We start from the raw sequence: 21,315 nt of genomic DNA, 5'->3' as shown, positions 1-21,315 counted from the left end.
CTGTAGGGCTCCCTTGAGTGTCTCCAGTAGGGCAGGTCTCTTGTTAGCAAATTCTCTCAGCATTTGTTTGTCTGTGAAAAATTTAAGCTCTCCCTCAAATTTGAAGGAGAGCTTTGCTGGATAAAGTATTCTTGGCTGGAAATTTTTCTCACTCAGAATTTTAAATATATCATGCCACTGCCTTCTCACCTCCATGGTGGCTGCTGAGTAGTCACTACTTAGTCTTATGCTGTTTCCTTTGTATGTGGTGAATTGCTTTTCTCTTGCTGCTTTCAGAACTTGCTCCTTCTCTTCTGTGTTTGATAGTGTGATCAATATATGTCTCGGAGTGGGTTTATTTGGATTTATTCTATTTGGAGTTCGCTGAGCATTTATGATTTGTGTATTTATGTTGTTTAGAAGATTTGGGAAGTTTTCCCCAACAATTTCTTTGAATACTCTTCCTAGACCTTTACCCTTTTCTTCCCCTTCTGGGACACCAATGAGTCTTATATTTGGACGTTTCATATTATCTATCATATCCCTGAGGTCCATTTCGATTTTTTCAATTTTTTCCCCATTCTTTCTTTTATGCTTTCATTTTCCATTCTGTCATCTTCGAGGTCACTGATTCGTTGTTCAACTTCCTCTAGTCTTGTACTATGAGTGTCCAGAATCTTTTTAATTGGTCAACAGTTTCTTTAATTTCCATAAGATCATCCATTTTTTTATTTAGTCTTGCAATGTCTTCTTTATGCTCTTCTAGGGTCTTCTTGATTTCCTTTATCTCCCGTACTATGGTCTCATTGTTCATCTTTAGTTCTTTGAGTAGCTGCTCTAGGTGCTGTGTCTCTTCTGGTCTTTTGATTTGGGTGCTTGGGCTTGGGTTATCCATATCGTCTGGTTTTTTCATATGCTTTATAATTTTCTGTTGTTTTTGGCCTCGTGGCATTTGCTGAACTTGATAGGGTTCTTTTAGGATTTGTAGACCAATTGAAGTCCTTATCTCTAATTTATCAGATCTACAGCTTCGTGGAGTACACTTTCTCTAACTAACCAGCAGGTGGCATCCACGAGCCACCTGTTCTCCACAAGCCAGTTCTCCCCTGCTTAGCCTTTTTGGTGAGTGGGGGAGTGAGTCTTGTGGGGTCCAATTGGTGTACCAAGCTTGCGTGTGTAGTTGGTGTTGCCTGCCCTGTATATGGGGTGTGTTTCTGGGCAGTCAGGGACAGGGGGTGGCTCCAACAATCAAATCTCCCTGGTGATCCTAGAGTTTTAAAGCTGCTGCAATAGTCTAATCCTTCAGTTCAGTCCTGCCACAGTTTGTCTCTGCCACTGACTCACAAGTCCTTGGTATTGGCGTATGGCTCCTGAGACTTGCAAGTGGGCCCCTCTTCCAGGCCATGCACCCCGGGTCCTCTGTTGAGGGATGACTGTGCTATGTCACAGGTGAGTGCCGTCCCCCCAGGGCAGTTCTGGGCTGCTGGGCTGTGTAGGGAGGCTCCCAGTCTGCTGAAATGATGGCTGAATGGGGCTTTGTTAATTCACACTGCTCTACCTTCTCAACTCTGGGACAATCAGCTGAGGTTGCAGGGAAGGCTAATGTCCACGCCCAGTTTTGTGGTGTGTGCCTGTTATTTGAAGCACTTCCGTCACACTGGGTTGTCTGGGGCAGTTCTGGGCTATGTGGCTGGCGATGGGCAGGAGTGTTTCCTGTCCACCAGGATGATGGCTGTGAGCGGACACCCCCCTTTTCTTGGGAAGTTTTGGTGTTTAGTGAATTTTCTCAGCCACTGGATTATTGCGTTTTGTCTCAGCGCTCTCCTAGTTCTGCTCTTGACTTGACCTGCCCAAATAGCAAGTCTTTGAAGCTTTCTGTATTGGGCTTCTTAGAGTAATTGTTTTAGAAAAAGAAAAAAGGATTAAAAAAAAACAAAGCAAACAAAAAAAAAACAAAACAAACAAAAAAAAAAAAAAACGGGCCCTCCTCAGAGATCTAATGGGTTATTGAAATGCTAAGAGACAAAGCAACCAGGGCCATTAAGGAAAGGTCCACAGGGCAGAGAGATCAGCTTTTCTTCGGGATTTGCATATGCGCCTCAGGGCCCTTCCCCTTTCTATGTTCACCAGAACTCCAAAAATCCTCCGCTTTTATTTTGGAGTTTTTCGTGTTGTTTTTTTTCTATGCCTGTCTCCTCTCTGCTGGGCTGGCTGCTCTCAGATTCTCTGGTGTCTGGTCTCAGTCTATCTATGGTTGGAGTTTGAATCAGTAGAATGAGTTTCCGATAAGGGCTGCCACTGCAGTTCTCCCTTCTCCTTCCCGGAGCTGACAGCCCCTCCTCCCCCGGGACTGAGCCTGGCAGGGAGGGGCGCGGGTCCCCTGGCCGCAAAAACTTACAGATTTCGCTGATCTCAGCAGTTCCACGTTTTCATGAGTGTTGTATGAAGTATGCCCAAAGTCAGATTGCTCTGTGGTGTCCAGTCCACGCAGTTCCTGGCTTTCTACCTACTTTCCTGGAGGAGTAACTAAAACATACAGCTCACCAGTCTGCCATCTTGCCCCGCCTCCTTTCTGGTTGTTATTTGCATGAAATATCTTTTTCCAACCTTTCACTTTCAGTCTATTTTTGTCCTTGTGTCTAAAGTGAGTTTCTTGTAGACAGCATATAGATGAGTCCTGTTTTTTAATCCATTCTGCCAGTCTGTGTCTTTTTATTGGGGAGTTTAATCCATTTACATTTTGTGTTATTACTGTAAGGGCAGTACTTTCTACTACCATTTTGTTTTTTGGAATTTATATGTCATATCTTATTTTTTCCTCTCCTTTTACCTTTCCTGATAATCTTCATTTCTGCACTCTTCTCCAACTCTCTCTCTCCTGTCTTTTCCTATCAGCCTGTAGCACTTCCTTTAGTATTTCTTGTAGTGCCGGTCTCTTATTAACAAACTCTCTCAGTGTCTGTTTGTCTGAAAATGTTTTAATCTCTCCCTCATTTTTGAAGGAAAGTTTTGCTGGATATAGAATTTTTGGTTGGCAGTTTTTCTGTTTCAGTATCTTAAATATATCATGCCACTGTCTTCTTGCCTCCATGGTTTCTGCAGAGAAATCTGTACATAGTCTTATTGACCTTCCCTTGTATGTGATGGATCGCTTTTCTCTTGCTGCTTTCAGAATCCTCTCTTTGTCTTTGATATTGGACAATCTGACCAGTAAGTGTCTTGGAGTAGGTCTATTGGGATCTATTCTATTTGGGGTACATTGTACTTCTTGAATCTCTAATTTTCTGTCTTTTATAAGAGTTGGGAAATTTTCAGTGAATATGTCTTCTATTACTCTTTCTGCCCCTTTTCCCCTCTCTTCTCCTTCTGGGATACCCATAACACGTATATTTGTGCGTTTCATATTGTCACTCAGCTGCCTAAGACCCTGCTCATATTTTTCCATTTTTTTCACCATCTGTTCTTTTGTGTGTATGAATTCGAATGACCTGTCTTCCAGTTCACTGATCCTTTCTTCTGCCTGTTCAAATCTACTGTTGTGTCCCTCCATTGTGTTTTTCATCTCCTCCATTGTGGCCTTCATTCCCATGAGTTCTGCCATTTGTTTTTTTAAGTTTATGAATTCTTCTTTATGGTCATCCAGTGTCTTCTTTATATCCTTCAGCTCTTTTGCTATATCTTCCTTCATTTCATCAAATTTATTTAGCATTAGTTGCCTCCACTCCTGTATCTCAGCTGAGCTATTAGTTTGTTCCTTTGGCTGGCCCATGTTTTCGTGTTTCCTGGTATGGCTTGTTATCTTAAGTTGTCTAGGCATCTGATTCTCTTGATTAGTTTATTTTGGAGCTTGTTTTCTATCTATTACCTAGTGGTTTTCTTGTTGGTTGGCTTTGTTCTCTGGCCTCTGTTATTCAGTTCAACTTATTCTAGACCTCTAACTTAGGTTCTATTTAGTTGATCAGAATTTTCCCCTCTTGTTTTTTCTGTTTCTTTCTCTGCCTCTATGTAACCCTTTTGTGAATGGGTCTCCTCAGATATGGTCGACCCTAGTCAGATTTTCCCAGTCTAGTGAGGCCCAGGTCTCATTGGGAGGGTATGGAGTTTTCCTGAGAATGAGACCCTCCTATGAGGCCTTTAGAATTGGTGCTTTTCCTCTCCTGTCCAGCAGGTGGCACTTGCCAGCCCGCAGCTCCCCCACCAGTGTAAGGAGGTATGTAGACTTTAGTTCTCCTGGTGACTCTGATCCTGTCGGGGGCATGGCTGACTGAAGCTGGAATCTGAATTCCAGCCCCTGGGGTCTGATTTCCCAAAAGGAGGACTGCCAGTTGAGCTGGACCTCCCTCCACTCTCCCAATCCTCAGAACTCCAGTTATCTCTCAGGGGCACTATTCCCTTCTCCCCTCTCCTCTTTGGGGCCTCTCCAGGTAGATTCCTTGGTCAGCCTGAGTTGCCAATTAAAGACGGGGGTGGAGGCCTTCAGTAGTGAACACGGAGCTCAAAGACACTGTGGGTACTCTGTCTCCCCCCAAGCCCAGCCTAGTCCCTCAACCTGGGCTTTCCGATAGAAAATAACCACATATATCACTTTTAGATTAAAAAAAAAATAGAAAAGAAAAACAAGAAAAAGAAAAAAGGAAAAAAAAAAAGAGTCTCTTTTAAAAGTCTTTCCGGGTGCCGCTTTTCTGCTTCTGACGGTCTAGCGGCCTGCCCCTCCCCTGTTCCCAGCAGGACAGGCATGAATGTCCCTGGGCCACCGCCCCTGGACGGGGTCCTGGCAGGAACCCCTGACGGCCTCGGGGTCGGGGAGACTACTCCGGGTTTAAATGACATCTCTCCAGATGAAGGGTTAATAGACGACTTTAGTGCAGAAGACAAAGCTGTGGAGCAACTGGCAGAAGGATTACTTTCTCATTATTTGCCAGATCTGCAGAGATCAAAACAAGCCCTCCAGGAACTTACACAAAACCAAGTTGTATTATTAGATACACTGGAACAAGAGATTTCAAAATTTAAAGAATGTCATTCTATGTTGGATATTAATGCTTTGTTCACTGAAGCTAAACACTATCATACCAAGTTGGTGAATATAAGAAAAGAGATGCTGATGCTTCATGAAAAGACATCAAAGTTAAAAAAAAGAGCACTTAAACTGCAGCAGAAGAGGCAGAAGGAAGAGTTGGAAAGGGAGCAGCAACGAGAAAAGGAAATTGAAAGAGAAAAGCAGTTAACTGCCAAACCAGCTAAAAGGACATGAAAGGTTGACTGTGTCTGTGTTTGTGTTTTCTTTCCCAACCCCAAATTTTTTGGATTTAAGATGACCTAAGTGTAGAATGATGTTAAGGTAGTGCCTTATACCATTGTGTTAGGTTTTAAAATCCATTTCTCAGCATTGCTGGGTCTCTATATCTTCATTTCAGCCATTCAACAAGACTTCTGTCTATGTAGCAGACATAATGTTACTTGGTTTTTATATTTATATATATATTTTTTTCAACTTTTGTTTTACTTAATTCTAAATTTCATTATTTTGGCCTTGAATCATTTATAAACTGGAAAATGGTTTGATTGTTGTAACAATCTGCTCTACATGGTTAAAAATTAGTATAAAATTTTTGGCTTCTTAACAGGTGTAAATTTAAAAGTTCCAGTTTCGCATTTTAGGAGTTGACTTGCCTTTCTGGTAATACAACATTGGTTTTTGGTAATTGCCTTTCCATGTCTTAGTTAAGAAGAAATGCCAACGTTTAAACACATGTGCCACTGGAATAGAGGTGGTATAGGCCTTTGTGAAGAACGTGAAGGAAAAGTGGGCGCACGTGAAATAACAGCATCTTAGAGGTAGGGTAAGTGAGCAAGATGCCAAATAGCTTCCACTAACCTTATGCTCTGTCTGCTTCCTGGAGTCTGAAACCACAGTTCACCTTCTTGTTGTTACTTAGTTCTTACATAGCTTCTGGGTTCAAAGTAGATTACATCTATCCTTAAGATTTGCGTAGGCTTGTGGAACACTCATTCATATATGCTTTAATATTTATAATACTTAGTAACAGTTGTGACACACTGAGATAAGATGATGAACCCAGCTTTCCAACTTGAAAGTGTATTCACTAGTTCTTTGTATATTCTGATTTGCTGTGTGGCCTTACATGTAGTTTCTATTTCTGTGCTTTTTAAAAATTCCTAAAGTGGAATGATCTATACCAACTTCCTACTTTATAGATAATGACAGGAATGGTAGAAAATTAGTAAATAGTTTCTTCACAAAAGAAGGCAGCATGATAACCTTTAGTGTTTTCTAGAATTTTTCTCCCAGTATTATATGTAGCAACCTATTACATGAGGGAAATATTATGAAGTTTCATTGTTTAAAATTCAAAGCACATTATTCACTGTTTTAGTATTAATATTCAACTGGTCTCCAATCTCTATTACATAGGGAATATATGGGACTTATAAAGGTATAAGATTAGAATGTGTATCTTTTATAATTCACATTACATTTTTGGTAAGCTGGAATCACTACCTCTATCACATATCAGGTTAATGATTGAGGTAGCGTTAGATTTAAGTTGACTGCTGAAAAACCTGGTCTGTTTAAAGGTTTATGGTTTTTTTGAAAGAGCCTTTCCCTTATTTAATGGATGAAAATGGTCTCACAATCCACATAACTTCGATCTTTTGTTTAAGAATATAAAGACATTTACTTAAAAAGTGTTGCCCTCAAACACTTGATAAAACTGCCCATGGCAGGATTCATTAGAGCTTGCAGGACAATGTCACCTAAATTGCTGAATGTACTCATTTTTAACCTGGTAAAGTCTGTGCATTGTTTCTCAGGGTGGTTTGTGTTACCGGCTGCAATGATTTTTTAAAGTGGTGGTTCCTGGACATCACTCTAAATCTACTGAATCAAATCTGCTTTTTGTTTGATTGTTTGTTGGAAGTTTCCTCAAGTGGTTTTGAAGCGTTCTAAAGTTTGAGAGCCACTGGTCTATGTCAGAGGATTTCTCACTAGGCTGCATATTATTATCTCATGGGGAACTTTTAAAAAAACCACAGATGGTCCAGGACATTATTATTCAGTAATTATGAGTTAGAGCCCATAATCTGTATGTTAAAAAAGAGCTCCCCAGATGATTCTGATGCAAGGAACCATTGGTCTAGACTATCTAGTGATTTTTATTTATAAGCAGTGAAATAATTTAAAAATGTCCTAGTAACTCTTCAGATTAATATTATGAAATAAGAATTGAGACTGAACTCTAGCAAACAGGAAACAGGTACAGAATTCTGGTTAATTAAATGAACTTTTGTGACTGATATTAAAATAAATGTTTATTGAATGAATGGCAAGGCACACATACTTTTAGAGTTACATTATATAAATTTTGAAGACTTAAAAAAATGTCTAAACTGGTACATATATACATATACATGTGTATATTATATATATGTATATATATAAACATTCAGTATTTTAAGGTCAATTATGCATCAGAGTACTGTTATCTTGGTAGTTAAACTTTAAAACATTAGTTGTATTTCATTAACATAGAAACACATTATTGACCAAATCTGAATGGGAACCCTCATAATTAGTCTTCTGTATTTTTGAATGAAATAGTTAATTGGTGCCTGGGAGGCTTTTGGTTTGGGGTTGAAAAAAATTGCCTTTGTTTTGAAACTATACGACATGCACTGAACGAAATGGTGAGAATTCCTTTTGTATTTACTTAGGAGTTGTAATCAGGTAAATATGCAGATGTAGAATATAACATAGATTGTGTCTGCAGTGAGTGTGGATGTAGTTTTACAAATTTGCCAATTGTATACCCTCATATATTAGTGTGTTTTTGAGCTTGGATAATGAGGACTACTTTTTACACATTTAATAAAATACAAGGGCCTCTGAAAAAAAAAAAAAAAAAGTCTTTCCCCAGCCTGGAAGTTTTGTTAGTGTCAGAATAGAGCATTTAAAGATATGCTTTGGGCTATTGTCTGATAATTACTCTCCAACAGCTTCAGTTCCACCCCTGCCGGGGGGCTATTGAAATGCAAAAAGATAAGGGATCAGTGAGAAGCCAGAAGGGACAAAATGTAGGGAAAAAAAAAATGGCTTTTTTGGAGTCTGGGAATGGGTGCCCGCTTTTACGTGCCCCCACTTCTCGGAGCCCAGCCCTTCTTTAGCACCCAAGCTCCCAAAATTAGTTAATTAATTTGTTAATTAATTCTGCAGTTGAGGCTGGGTTGAGCCTCCCTTCTTGCCCTCAGCAGATTGCTGCTTTTTGGTTTTTTTTTCCCCCCTTTCAGGGAGCCGGCAGCAAGACAGTCTGTGAGGTCTGGGTGGGGAGGGGCGCCAGACCCCTGGTCCGGGAAACTTACAATGTTCGCTGCGATCTCAGCTTTTCCTCCAATTCCAAACTTGCGTCCAATGTGTGACTGGTTACTGGAGACCCCGAAAACACTGTTTCATATAGCTCTTGGGTAATTGCCAGCTGCTCTTAAGGGTCGCGGGATAGACGGGCTGCTGATGATAATCATTTTTTATAGAGTTCTTTAATGTTTAATGGCTAAGAGAATGAATCCTGGCTCTCCCATTTAGTAGCTGTGTGATCATGGGAAAATTACTTAGCTTTTCCAAACCTTGGTTTCTTCATATATCAAATAGATTAATGATATTTGTTTTTTATGGTTATTGTAAGAATTAATGAGAAAATATATAAAGTGCATAGTACGGTGTTGGCACATACTTAGAACCCAATAAATAGTCACTGTTATCAGGCAGTGGAAAGGAGAAATAATGAGATGGAAGTTCAATAATGTGGCTAATTGTTCTTCACAGATAAGTATGCAATTAGTTATTTCTTGTCAGAACAGCTTTCAGAAGAAAATTTCAGGGTCAGAACCTCTTGGAAATTAGGCTCCCTTGAGTGCAAATGAGACCAGTTTGAAGGAAGGTAACTCCCTTTGTTTCCCCAGTTTGTAAGAAATTAGGTTTTCTTCTATGCACACTTTTCCTAGAATACCACTTTTAATATTAGCATTTTTAGTTAGCATTTACACTTAGCATTTTAAAAGTTTTTGCATGTTTGACTCAGTTCATGAATTTTTGGGAAAATAACAAAAAGATCTACAGGTTAGGTAGACAGGCCATACTAGTTAAAAACAGAAAAACGGTAAGAGTGTAAAAGGTAAAGGTTACTGTACAGTTAGTGCAGATAACCTTTTGATTCTAGTTCCTTAGGTTACTTGTCTGGGGAGAGTGAAGGAGGCTGCCTGGAGTTGAAGTGTCACTGGGGACTTAGAAAAGGGGTCCTGTTGAGGCTCTCAGACCAGCTAATTGAAGTTAATGAGGAGGAGATAGACTTCTAAATCTATATAGCAAGGGAGGAAGTGGACTGTAGTTCTTATGGACCTAAGTTTGTTAAATCTAGAAAGGAGCCATGGAGGATAAAGTTTTAAGGTAGAGAATGGTGTGTGTGTGTGTGTGTGTGTGTGTTGTTTTTTCTTTGCAAGAGTCTCCTATTTTTAAAAATAACTTTACTGAGTTATAATTCACACACCACACAATTCACACATTTAAAGTGCACAATTCCATGACCTTTAGTGTATTCAGAGATGTGCAACCATCACCACAATAACTTTTTTTAATTAAATTTTATTGAGATATATTCACATACCATACAATCATCCAAAATGTACAATCAGTTGTTCACAGTACCATTATATAGCTGTGCATTCATCACCCCAATCTATTTTTGAACATTTTTCTTATACCAGAAAAAGTAAAAATAAGAATAAAAAATGAAAGTAAAAAAGAACACCAAAATCATATCCCCTTCTACTCTATTTTTCATTTAGTTTTTGTCCCCATTTTTCTACTCATCCATCCATACACTGGATAAAGGGAGTGTGATCCACAAGGCTTTCACAATCACACTGCCACCCCTTGTAAGCTACATTGCTGTAAAATTGTCTTTAAGAGTCAAGGCACTGGGTTGCAGTTTGATAGTTTCAGGTATTTACTTCTAGCTATTCCAGTGTATTGAAACCTAAAAAGGGTTATCTATATAGTGCATAAGAATGCCCACCAGAGTGACCTATCACTCCATTTGGAATCTCTCAGCCACTGAAACTTTACTTTGTTTCATTTTGCATCCCCCTTTTGGTCAAGAAGATGTTCTCAATCCCACAATGTCAGGTCCAGATTCATACCTGGGAGTCATATCCCACATTGCCAGGGAGATTTACACCCCTTGGAGTCAGATCCCACATCGGGGGAAGGGTAGTGGGTTCACCTCTGAGTTGGCTTAGCTAGAGAGAGAGGGCCATGTCTGAGCAACAAAGAGGTACTCAGGGGAGACTCTTAGGCACAATCATAAGCAGGTTTAGCCTCTCCTTTGCAGTAATGAGCTTCATAAAGGCAAGTCCTGTGATAGAGGGCTCGGCACATCAAACTGCCAGTCCTCAATGTTTGTGAGAACGTCAGCAACAATCCAGGCGAGGAAGCCCAACACCTCTACATTTTCTTCCAACTCCTCAGGGGGGCCCTGCATATATATTTTTATTCTCTGTCCAAATTACTTTGGGATGTGTTGCTATTTCCCACTAACCTATGCAAACCTACCAGGTCTCACTTCCCATTAAATTATGGTGTTTGAACAAACTGTATGAGTGAAGTTGTTTAGGAAATATAGATCTTGCACCAATTAAACATCTCTTCCCTTGGTCTCACATGGAATTTGAAGTTTTAAAATGCAATCAGTATGTCCTTTACCCTTTGGCCTGATTTGCCCTAGTCCTAACCACATCTGCTTCATTCATATCTCTAGTTGAAGTCTGGACTCTTTTTCAGCTTTTTTAACAGTTGCTATATGTGCTAATACAGACATTCATATCAGCTGAGTTCTAGCTCTGAGTTTCAGGTGTCACACAGATACCCAAAGTTCCAGGGATGGATCAGATTATACACAAAGGGATCAGCATCTTGGAATCTGGAGACAGCCATTACAATTCAGGAATAGATGTGACTGCTGTAAGAGCTTACAATCTAGGGATGATTACAATAAGCACCCCCCGATAAGCTGTGCTCTAAGGTTCAATTCTGAGTTTACACATTGTAGATAGTCCATGTCGGTGAGGCATTATAGTGTTTGCCTTTGTTTCTGGTGTACTTCACTCAAAATGCTGTCTACAGGATCCATTCACCTCCTTGTGTGCCTCACAGCTTCACTCCTGGTAGTTGCTCAATATCCCTTTGTATGCACACACAACAGTTCACCATTCTGTTCCTCAGTTGATGTACCCTTAGGCCACCTCCACCCATTGCAAATCATGAATACTTCCTCCATAAACACCAGTGTGAAAATGTCCATTCATGTCCCTGCTCTCAGATCCTCCAGGTATATGCCACCTAACGAGGTTGCAGGACCTTATGGCCCCCACATACTTAGCTTTGTTTGGAACCACTCCACTGTCCTCCAGAAAGGCTATACCATTCTGCCTCCTAACCAACAGTAAATACATACATCCCTCTCTCCATATTTTCTCCAGCACATTTATCCCTGTTTGTATTTTTCCATATAATTTTATAGAGCTATATTCACATACCATATAATTATCCACAGTGTACAATCAGCCGTTCATGGTATCATCATACAGTTGTGCATTTATCACCACAGTCAGCACTTGAACACATTGATTACTACAAAAAAAGTTTTTTTTACTGAATAGTAAAAAATATAATTAAAAGAAAAATAAAATATCATACAATACAATATTATAGTAGGGTCAGACAACACCACCACTACCAAGAATCCCATATCCTTCCCTTATATCCCCCTCTCATACACATTTAGCTTTGGTATATTGCCTTTGTTACATTTAATGGAAACATATTACAATGTTACTGTTGACCATAGACTCCAGTTTGCTTTGATTATATTTTTTCCCCAATACCATCCCCTTTCCAACACTCTACATGGTAGACATTCATTTGTTCTACCACATGCAAGAACAGTTTTATATTTGTACATTTAGTCACAATCATTGACCACTTCAGTTTTTGCTAAGTGGAACAGTCCCAGTCTTTATCTTCTATCTTCAGGTGTCGTTCAGGCCCATAGCCCACCTCTTTCAGCTTTACTCACAGACATCTTTGTTCAGTGTACTTACAATATTGTGCTACCATCACACAGTATTGTGCTATCTATTTCTGGATCTAAACAATCCTGCTGAACATTCTGTAGTCCTTCAGCATCAAATGCCTGCTCTCTACCCTCTTTGTATCTCCTGGTAGCATGTGCTATCAGCTTTTAACTCTCCAAGTTTGCTAATTAACGTTAGTTCATATTAGTGAGACCATTCGGTATTTGTCTTTTTCTTTCTGGCTAACTTCGCTCAACATAGTGTCCTCAAGGTTCATCCATGTTATTATATGTTCTGTGTCTTTGTTCTGTCTTACAGCTGTGTAATATTCCATTGTGTGTATGTACCACAGTTTGTTTATCCACTCATCCATTGATGGACACTTGGGCTGTGTGCCGGTTTGTATATTTCTGTCCCCCAGAAAAAGCCATGTTCTTTGATACAGTCTTGTGGGTGCAGACATATTAGCGGGGATTAAGTTGGAACGTCTGGATTGGGTTGTTTCCATGGAGATGTGCCCCACCCAACTGTGGGTGATGACTCTGATTGGATAGTTTCTGTGGAGGTGTGGCCCTGCCCATTCAGCATGAGCCTTGATGAGTTTACTGGAGCACTATATAAGCTCAGACAGAAGGAGCGAACGTGCTACAGCCAAGAGGGACACTTTGAAGAATGCACAGAAGCTGAGAGAGTAGCTGCAGGTGAGAGACAGAGAGACAGTTTGAAGATGGCCATTGAAAGCAGGCTCTTGCTCCGGAGAAGCTAAGAGAGGACAAACACCCCAAGAGCAACTAAGAGTGACATTTTTGAGGAACTGCAGCCTAGAGAGGAACATCCTGGGAGAAAGCCATTTTGAAACCAGAACTTTGGAGCAGACACCAGCCACATGCCTTCCCAGCTAACAGAGGTTTTCCGGATGCCGTTGCCCATCCTCCAGTGAAGGTACCCGATTGTTGATGCGTTACCTTGGACACTTTATGGCCTTAAGACTGTAACTGTGTGACCAAATAAACCCTCTTTATAAAAGCCAGTCCATTTCTGGTGTTTTGCATTCTGGCAGCATTGGCAAACCAGAACAGGCTGTTTCTGTCTCTTGGCAATTGTGAATAATGATGCAATAAACATCAGTTTACAAATGTCCATTTGTGTCTTAACTTTCAGTTCCTCTGGGTATATACCTAGTAATGGGATAGCTGGGTCATATCCAAAACCATACTTAGCTTCCTGAGGAACCGCCACACTGTCTTCCAGAGTGGTTGCACCATTCTACATTCCCACCAACAGTGAATAAGTGTGCATCTTTCTCCACATCCTCTCCAGCACTTGAAATTTTCTGTTTTTTGGATTATAGCCATTCTTGTAGGTGTGAGATGATATCTCATTGTGGTTTTGATTTGCATTTCCCTAATAGCCAGTGAAGTTGATCATTTTTTCATGTTTTTGAGCCATTTGTATTTCCTCTTCAGAAATGTGTCTGTCCATGTCTTTTGCCCATTTTTTAATTGGGTTGTTTTTCTTTCTGTTGTTGAGTTGTAGGGTCACTTTATATATTTGGGATATTAAACCTTTATCTGATATGTGATTTCCAAATATTTTCTCCCATTGTGTAAGCTGCCTTTTTACCTTTCTGACAAAGTCCTTTGATGTACAAAAGTGTTTAATTTTGAGGATATCCCATTTGTCTATTTGTTCTTTGATTGCTCACGCTTTGGGTGTGAGGTCTAGGAAACCACCTCCTATCACAAGATCTTTAAGATATTGCCTGACATTTTCTTCTAAGAATCTTATGGTCTTAGTGCTAATATTTAGGTCTTTGATCCATTTTGAGTTAATTTTTGTATAAGGTGTGAAATAGGAGTCCTCTCTCATTCTTTTGGAAATGGATATCCAGTTCTCCAAACACCATTTATTGAAGAGGCTGCTCTGTCCCAGTTGCTTTGGCTTGACTGCCTTATGAAAGATCAATTGTCTGTAGATGTCTATTTCTGAACACTCAATTCAATTCCATTGGTTGGTATATCTGTCTTTATGCCACTACTATGCTGTTTTGAGCACTGTAGCTTTGTAATATGCTTCAAAGTCAGGTAATGTGAGACCTTCCACTTCGTTCCTCTTTCTCAAGATATTTTTGGCTATTCGGGGCACCATACCCTTCCAAATAAACCTCAGTCACTTTTAGAATACTTTCATCACCCCAAAAAGAAATGCCACATGCCTTAGCCATCACTCCCAATCTCCCCAGCACTCTCAGTCCTAGGCAACTATTAATCTACTTTCTGTCTCTATAGATTTGCCTATTCTGGACATTTCTCATAAATTGGAATCATACAATATGTTGTCCTTTGTGATGGGTTTCTTTCATTTAGCATAATGTTTTCAAGATTCATCCATGTTGTGGCATGTATCACTACTTCATTTCTTTTAATTGCTAAGTCAAATTCTGATATATATATATACCAAATTTTATTTATCCATTAATCAATTGAAGGACATTTGGGTTGTTTCCAATTTTTGGCTATTATGAATAATGCTGCAATAAATATTCATGTAATGTTTTTTGCATGTACATATATTTTCAAATCTTTTAGATATTTATCTAGGAGTGGACTTGCTAGGTCATCTGATAACTCACATTTAAACTTTTGAGGAACATACAGACTGTTTTCCAAAGAGGCTGTACCATTTTACCTACTCACCAGCAGTATAAGACAGTTCTGATTTCTCAACATCCTCCCCCAAACTTATTCTCTGTCTCTTTGATTATAGCCATCCTAGGTGGATATGAAGTGGTATCTCATTGTGATTTGATATGAATTCCCCTGACAATAATGATGCAGAGCATCTTTTCCTGTGTTTATTGGCCATTTGTATGTGTTCTTTGGAGAAATATTTGCCTATTAAATTTTTTTTAATCTATCTATCTTTCTCTTTGGCACTGGAAATTCTTTTTTTAAAGCAGTTTTACTGAGATATATTCACATACCATACAATCCATCCAAGGTGTGCAATCAGTGGCTTTTAGTATAATCACAGAGTTGTGTATTTATCACCACAATTTTAGAACATTTTCGTTACTCCAAAAAGAAAAACCCTATACCCTTTAGTAGTCACCTCTGAATCCCTCTATCCTTCCTCAGCCCTAAACAACAACCAATCTAATTCTGTCTCTATAGATTTATTTATATTTAAATAATAATAAAATGTTACTGTTTAACTATAGTCCATAGTTTTCATTAGGTGTATTTTTCCCATATATTACCCTATTATTAACACCTTGTATTAGTGACGTACATTTGTTATAGTTCATAAAAGAACATTCTTATATTTGTACTATTCACCACAGAAATCATTCACCACAGGGTTCACTGTGTTACACAGTCCCAAGTTTTATCCTCTAGCTTTCCTTCTAGTAACATACCTGACTTAAAACTACCCTTTTCATCCACATTCACACACATAATTCAGCACTGTTAAATATACTTACAGTAATGTGCTACCATCACCTCTATCCATCTCCAATCATTTTCAATCAACCTAAATAGAAATTCTGCACAAATAAAGCATTAGCTCCCCATTCACTACCTACATTCTATCTCCTGGTAACCTATATTCTAGATTCTAACTTTATTTGTTAGTATATTATACTTAATTCATATTAGCGAGGTCATACAATATTTGTCTTTTTGTGTCTGACTTATTTCACTCAACATAATGTCTTCCAGGTTCATTCATGTTGTTGCATGCATTAGAACTTCATTCCTTCTTAAATGCTGAACAATATTCCATCGTATGTTTATACTACATTTTGCTTATCCATTCATTGGCTGATGGATACTTGAATTGTTTCCATCTTTTGGCAATTGTGAATAATGCCACTATGAACATCAGTGTGCAAATGTCTGTTCATGTCCCTGCTTTCAATTCTTCTGGGTATATACCTAGTAGCGGGATTGCAATTCTATACATAGTTTCCCGAGGAACCGTCTTCCACAAATGCTACACCATTTTACATTCCAACTAGCAGTGAATGAGTGTTCCTCTTTCTCCATTCCTCTCCAACACTTGAAGCTTTCTGTTTTTTTAATAGTGGTCATTCCTGTCGGTGTGAAATGATATCTCATTGTGGTTTTGATTTGCATTTCCATAATAACTAGAGATGTTGAGCATCTTTTCATGTGCTTTTTGGCCATTTGTATTTCTTCTTTGAAAAAATGTCTATTCAAGTCTTTTGCCCCTTTTAAATTGGATTGTTTGTCTTTTATTGCTGAGTTGTTGGGATTTCCTTACATATTCTGGATATTAAACCCTTATCAGATATGTGGTTTCCAAATATTTTCTCCTATTGCTTAGGCTGCCTTTTCATTTCTTGACAAAGTCCTTTGAAGCACAGAAGTTTTTAATTTTGAGAAGATCCCATTTATCTATTTTTTTCTTTTGATGCTTGTGCTTTGGGTGTAAAGTCTAAGAAACCATTGCCTACCATAAGATCTTAAAGATGCTTCCTCACATTTTCTTCTAGGAATTTTATGGACCTGGTTCTTATATTTAGGTCTTTGATCCATTTTTGAGTTAATTTTTGCATAAGGTGTGAGGTAGGGGTCCTCTTTCATTCTTTTGGATATGGATATCCAGTTCTTCCAGCGCCATTTGTTGAAGAGACTATTCTGTCCCAGTTGGGTGGACTTGGCAGCCTTGTCAAATATCAATTGGTCATTGATGTAAGGGTCTATTTCTGAGTTAACAATTTGATTCCATTGGTCAGTATATCTATTTTTATTCCAGTACAATGCTGTTTTGACCACTGTAGCTTTGTAATGTGCTTTAAAGTCAGGAAATGTGAGTCTTCCAACTTTGTTCTTTTTCAAGTTTTTTTTTTTTTTTTTTTTTGGCTATTTGGGGCTCCTTACCCTTCCAAATAAATTTGATAGTTGCCTTTTCCATGTCTACAAAGTAGGCTGTTGGAATTTTGATTGGAATTGCATTGAATCTGTAGATCAATTTGGGTAGGATTTACATCTTAATGACATTTAGCCTTGCAATCCATGAACACAGACTGTCCTATTTAATTAATTAATTTATTTATTAATTAACTTTGCTTTCCATCATTTATTGGGAGTCTAAGGACCATGGTGGGAAATTTACTCATGGTCACAAAACAAGTCCAAGAAGATCCAGGAAAGTATCTGACAGCAGTGATTTGTGCCACTGCTGTGGTCTTTTTTTTAAAAGTGGTTTTATTCACACACCATACATTCCTTCCCAAATAAATAATCAAAAGTTCCCAGTATAATCATATAGTTATGCATTCACCATCACAATCTATATGAGGACATTTCCATTTATTCTGCAAAGAAAGAGGAAGAGGAGAAAAATGAAAAAAGAAAAATACAATACAATAAAAAGACAACAACACCAACGCCAAGAATCCCATATCCCTCCCTTATAACCCCCTCTTATAGACATTTAGCTTTGTTATATTGCCTTTGTTACAATTAATGGAAGCATATTACAATGTTACTGTTAACTACAGACTCTAGTTTGCAATGATTGTGTATTTTCCCCAATACCAACCCATTGTCAACACCTTGCAAAGTTGACATTCATTTGTTCTCCCTCATGTAAAAATGTTCTTACATTTGTACATTTAATCACAATCATTGACCACTCTGGGTTTCACTAAGTTACACAGTCCCAATTTTTATCTTCTGTCTTTCCTTCTGGTGTCATACATACCCCTAACCTTCCTCTTTCAACTGTACTCACAGTCATCTTTGTTCAGTGTTCTTACAATATTGTGCTACCATTACACAGTATTGTATTATCCATTTCTGGATCTATACAGTCAATCCTCTCAAACATTCTATACTCCTTCAGCATCAAATGCCCAATCTCTACCCTCTTTCTATCTCCTGATATCTTCATTTCTACACTCTTCTCCAAACCTCTCTATCCTGTCTTTACCTATCTGTCTGTACCACTCCCTTTAGTATTTCTTGTAGAGGAGGTCTCCTGTTCACAAACTCTCTCAGCATCTGTTTATCTGTAAATATTGTAATCTCTCCCTCAGTTTTGAAGGACAGTTTTGCTGGATATAGCATTCTTGGTTGGCAGTTTTTCTCTTTCAGTTTCTGAATATATCAAACCACTGCCTTCTTGCCTCCATGGTTTCTGCTAAGAGATCTGCACTTAGTCTTATCAAGCTTCCCTTGTACATGATGGGTTGCTTTTCTTTTGCTGCTTTCAGAATTCTCTCTTTGACTTTGACATTTGACAATCTCATTAGTAAGTGTCTTGTAGTAGGTCTATTTGGATCAATTCTGTTTGGGGTATGCTGTGCTTCTTGGACCTGTAATTTTATGTCTTTCATAAGAGTTGGGAAATTTTCATTGATTATTTTCTCTATTATTCTTTCTGCCCCCTTTCCCTTCTCTTCTCCTTCTGGGACACCTATAACATGCATATTTGTGCACTTCATGTTGTCATTCAGTTCCCTGAGACCTTGCTTATATTTTTTCATTCTTTTCCCTATCTGTTCTTTTGTGTTTAGGACTTCAGATGTCCTGTCATCTCATTCACTGGTCCTTTCTTCTGCCTCTCCAAGTCTTCTGTCCTTTGTCTCCATTTTGTTTTTCACCTCTTGTATTGTGCCTTTCATTACCATAAGTTCTGCCATTTGTTTTTTCAAGCTTACAAATTCTTCCTTATGGGTCACCCAGTGTCTTCTTTATATCCTTCATCTCTTTTGTCACATTTTCTTTCAAATTGTTGATTTGACTTAGAAGATTTGTTTGAATATCTTTAATTAGTTGCTTCAACTCCTGAATTTCAGTTGAAGTGTTAGTGTGTTCCTTTGGCTGGGCCATATCTTCATGTTTCCTGGTATAGCTTGTGACTTTTTTGCTGTATAGGCATCTGATTTTATCAATTAGTTTATTCTGGAGGTTGTTTTCTCTCTTTTGCCTAGGGTTTTCTTGTTGATTGTCTTTGACCTCTATTTTTTCTTTGTTTCTCTCACTAGCCAGCTCTCAGATTAGCTCTGCTCCCCAGCCTTCCCCCCAAAGTCTGGCAGCCACCATGGTCTGCCACAGGGATGGATGGTAGGCACTGGGCACCCCAGCAAGTTCACTGTGTGTGGTAATACAAATCTGCTGGCTTCCAGTGGTGCTCTGTTTTCTGCCAGCCAGCAAGACCTGGATTTGTTTTTTTTTTTAATTCATTTTTATTGAGATATATTCACATACCATCAGTCATACAATACAAAGTGTACATTCAATTGTTTATGTACCATTATATAGTTGTGTGTTCATCACCAAAATTAATTCTTGACAATTTCATTACCACATACACAAAAAGAAAAAGAAAAAAAATTAAAGGGAAAAAGAACAATTAAAGTAAAAAAGAACACTGGGTGCCTTTTTCTCCTTTTTTTTTTCTTCCCCCATTTTTCTACTCATTCATCCATAAACAAGACAAAGGGGAGTGTTGTCCATATGGCTTTTCCAATCACATTGTCACACCTCATAAGCTACATTTTTATACAATTGTCTTCAAGATTCAGGGGTTCTGGGTTGTAGTTTGATAGTTTCAGGTATTTACTGCTAGCTATTCCAATTCATTAGAACCTAAAAAGGGTTGTCTATAATGTGTGTAAGAGTGCCCACCAGAGCAACCTCTCGGCTCCTTTTGGAATCTCTTTGCCACTGAAGCTTATTTCATTTCATTTCCCATTCCCCTTTTGGCCAAGAAGATGTTCTCCATCCCATGATTCTGGGTCTATATTCCTCCCCAGGAGTCATATTCCACATTGCCAGGGAGATTTACACCCCTGGGTGTCAGATCCCATGTAGGGGAGAGGGCAGTGATTTCACCTGCCAAGTTGGCTTAGCTAGAGAGAGAGGGCCAAATCTAAGCAACAAAGAGGCATTCTGGAGGAGGCTCTTAGACACAATTATAGGCAGGCCTAGCCTCTCCTTTGCAGCAACAGTCTTGCCAAGGGCAAGTCCCATGGTAGAGGGCTCAGCCCATCAAACCACCAGTCCCCTATGTCTGTGAGCACATCAGCAACCATCGAGGTGGGGAAGTCCAACACCCCTGAATTCTCCACCATGGTTTTGTTTTAAAGCCCTGCTTTATCAGTTGGTTCTTCTGTATTTCTCAGCCAAAGCAGGGCCGGGTGTATAGACCAGCTCCTGCGGTCCTAATAAAGGGTCTGGGGAATCTTTTAAAAAAAAAATTTTTAATTCCCTTGCTTCTTCTAGACTGTCCAGCAGATGGCGCTGTTTGGCACCTTAATTGTCCGGAGAAGCTGCTTTGCCTCTGAGCACAGGCTGCATCTACACAGGTGAGCTGAAACTGCAGGAGTCCTATGCCCTCACTTTGCTGGCCACAATCTGGCTCAATGTGGGGCTCCACCTGTAGCAAAGTACTTCCTCAGCTGACCCAGTACTCCCATCATCCCCAAGGCAAGAAAACAGCTGCTGGCTGCTGCGTCCCTCAACAGTGGGGGAAGGGCTTTCAGACCCAGGGCTGGAAACAGAGTCTCTGTCCATGTTTTCTCAGTCTCTGTCCCTCACTGACCTGGGCCTTGAAATGTCCTCCCCTGTCCCCCAGGTCTTCAAATGGTGAGGGCAATGTCTCACTGCTGTGAGAGATTTTGTAGTCTGTGTCGGTAGTGGGAGGGATCCTGTCTGCTTGAATCTGTGCCTTTCTCATGCTGAGTCTGAGTGAGGAGGCTGAGAGGACTGGCTGGTCCAGTATGGAAGATTCCTACTTGATATTTCTTCACTTTCTTCAATTTCACATTTGTAGTATCTTTCTCCAATCTATATCCTCCTCCAGAGTTTCAAACAATTCAGAATTGTCCTTTTTTCATTGAATCTCTGGAGAGAAGTTTTCAGTAGCTGTTCACATCACCATGTTGTTCTATTTATTCTTGTTCTTAGGAAATGTACATGATAGTATTGTGTTCAAGGAACATGGTGCATACAACTTACTCTCAAATGTTTAGAAAATATGTAGAAAGGTATACAGATATATGGATAGATGTATGGAATGATATGGCAAATGTGATAAATTGTTAAAAGTTGGTGGATCTGGGTATCTGGGGAGGGTATGTTGGAGTTCTCTGTATGGGATTTGTATTATTTTTGCAATTGTCCTGTAAGTTTGAAATTATTTCAGAATAAAAAG

The 21,315-nt window shown here is 39.2% G+C and overlaps 2 protein-coding genes across 2 annotated transcripts in view; both read left to right on the top strand.

Moving 5' to 3' along the window:
- The first annotated feature begins 4,635 nt into the window (after positions 1–4,635).
- Positions 4,636–5,960, top strand: LOC119523125 (biogenesis of lysosome-related organelles complex 1 subunit 6-like). The gene has a single exon (XM_037821900.1). It carries the CDS (start codon positions 4,715–4,717, stop codon positions 5,231–5,233), a length of 519 nt encoding a protein of 172 aa, XP_037677828.1. The 5' UTR covers positions 4,636–4,714; the 3' UTR covers positions 5,234–5,960.
- Positions 5,961–7,030: 1,070 nt separating this feature from the next.
- SLC7A3 (solute carrier family 7 member 3) overlaps positions 7,031–21,315 on the top strand; it is a 126,913-nt gene continuing 112,628 nt past the window's right edge. The window contains exons 1-2 of the mRNA XM_037821399.1: positions 7,031–7,259; positions 20,385–20,467. The gene's annotated coding sequence lies outside the window, so the exon portion shown is untranslated. The remainder of the gene's footprint in view (positions 7,260–20,384; positions 20,468–21,315) is intronic.

The sequence above is a fragment of the Choloepus didactylus genome, chromosome X (assembly GCF_015220235.1).
Source record: "Choloepus didactylus isolate mChoDid1 chromosome X, mChoDid1.pri, whole genome shotgun sequence".
Classification (NCBI taxonomy): domain Eukaryota; kingdom Metazoa; phylum Chordata; class Mammalia; order Pilosa; family Megalonychidae; genus Choloepus; species Choloepus didactylus.
The sequence above is the reverse complement of the archived record's forward strand: the minus strand, read 5'-3'. Positions and strand labels throughout refer to the sequence as shown.

Excerpts from the sequence above, each read along its gene's own strand:
- LOC119523125 (XM_037821900.1), top strand. The coding sequence starts at position 4,715 with ATGAATGTCCCTGGGCCACCGCCCCTGGACGGGGTCCTGGCAGGAACC.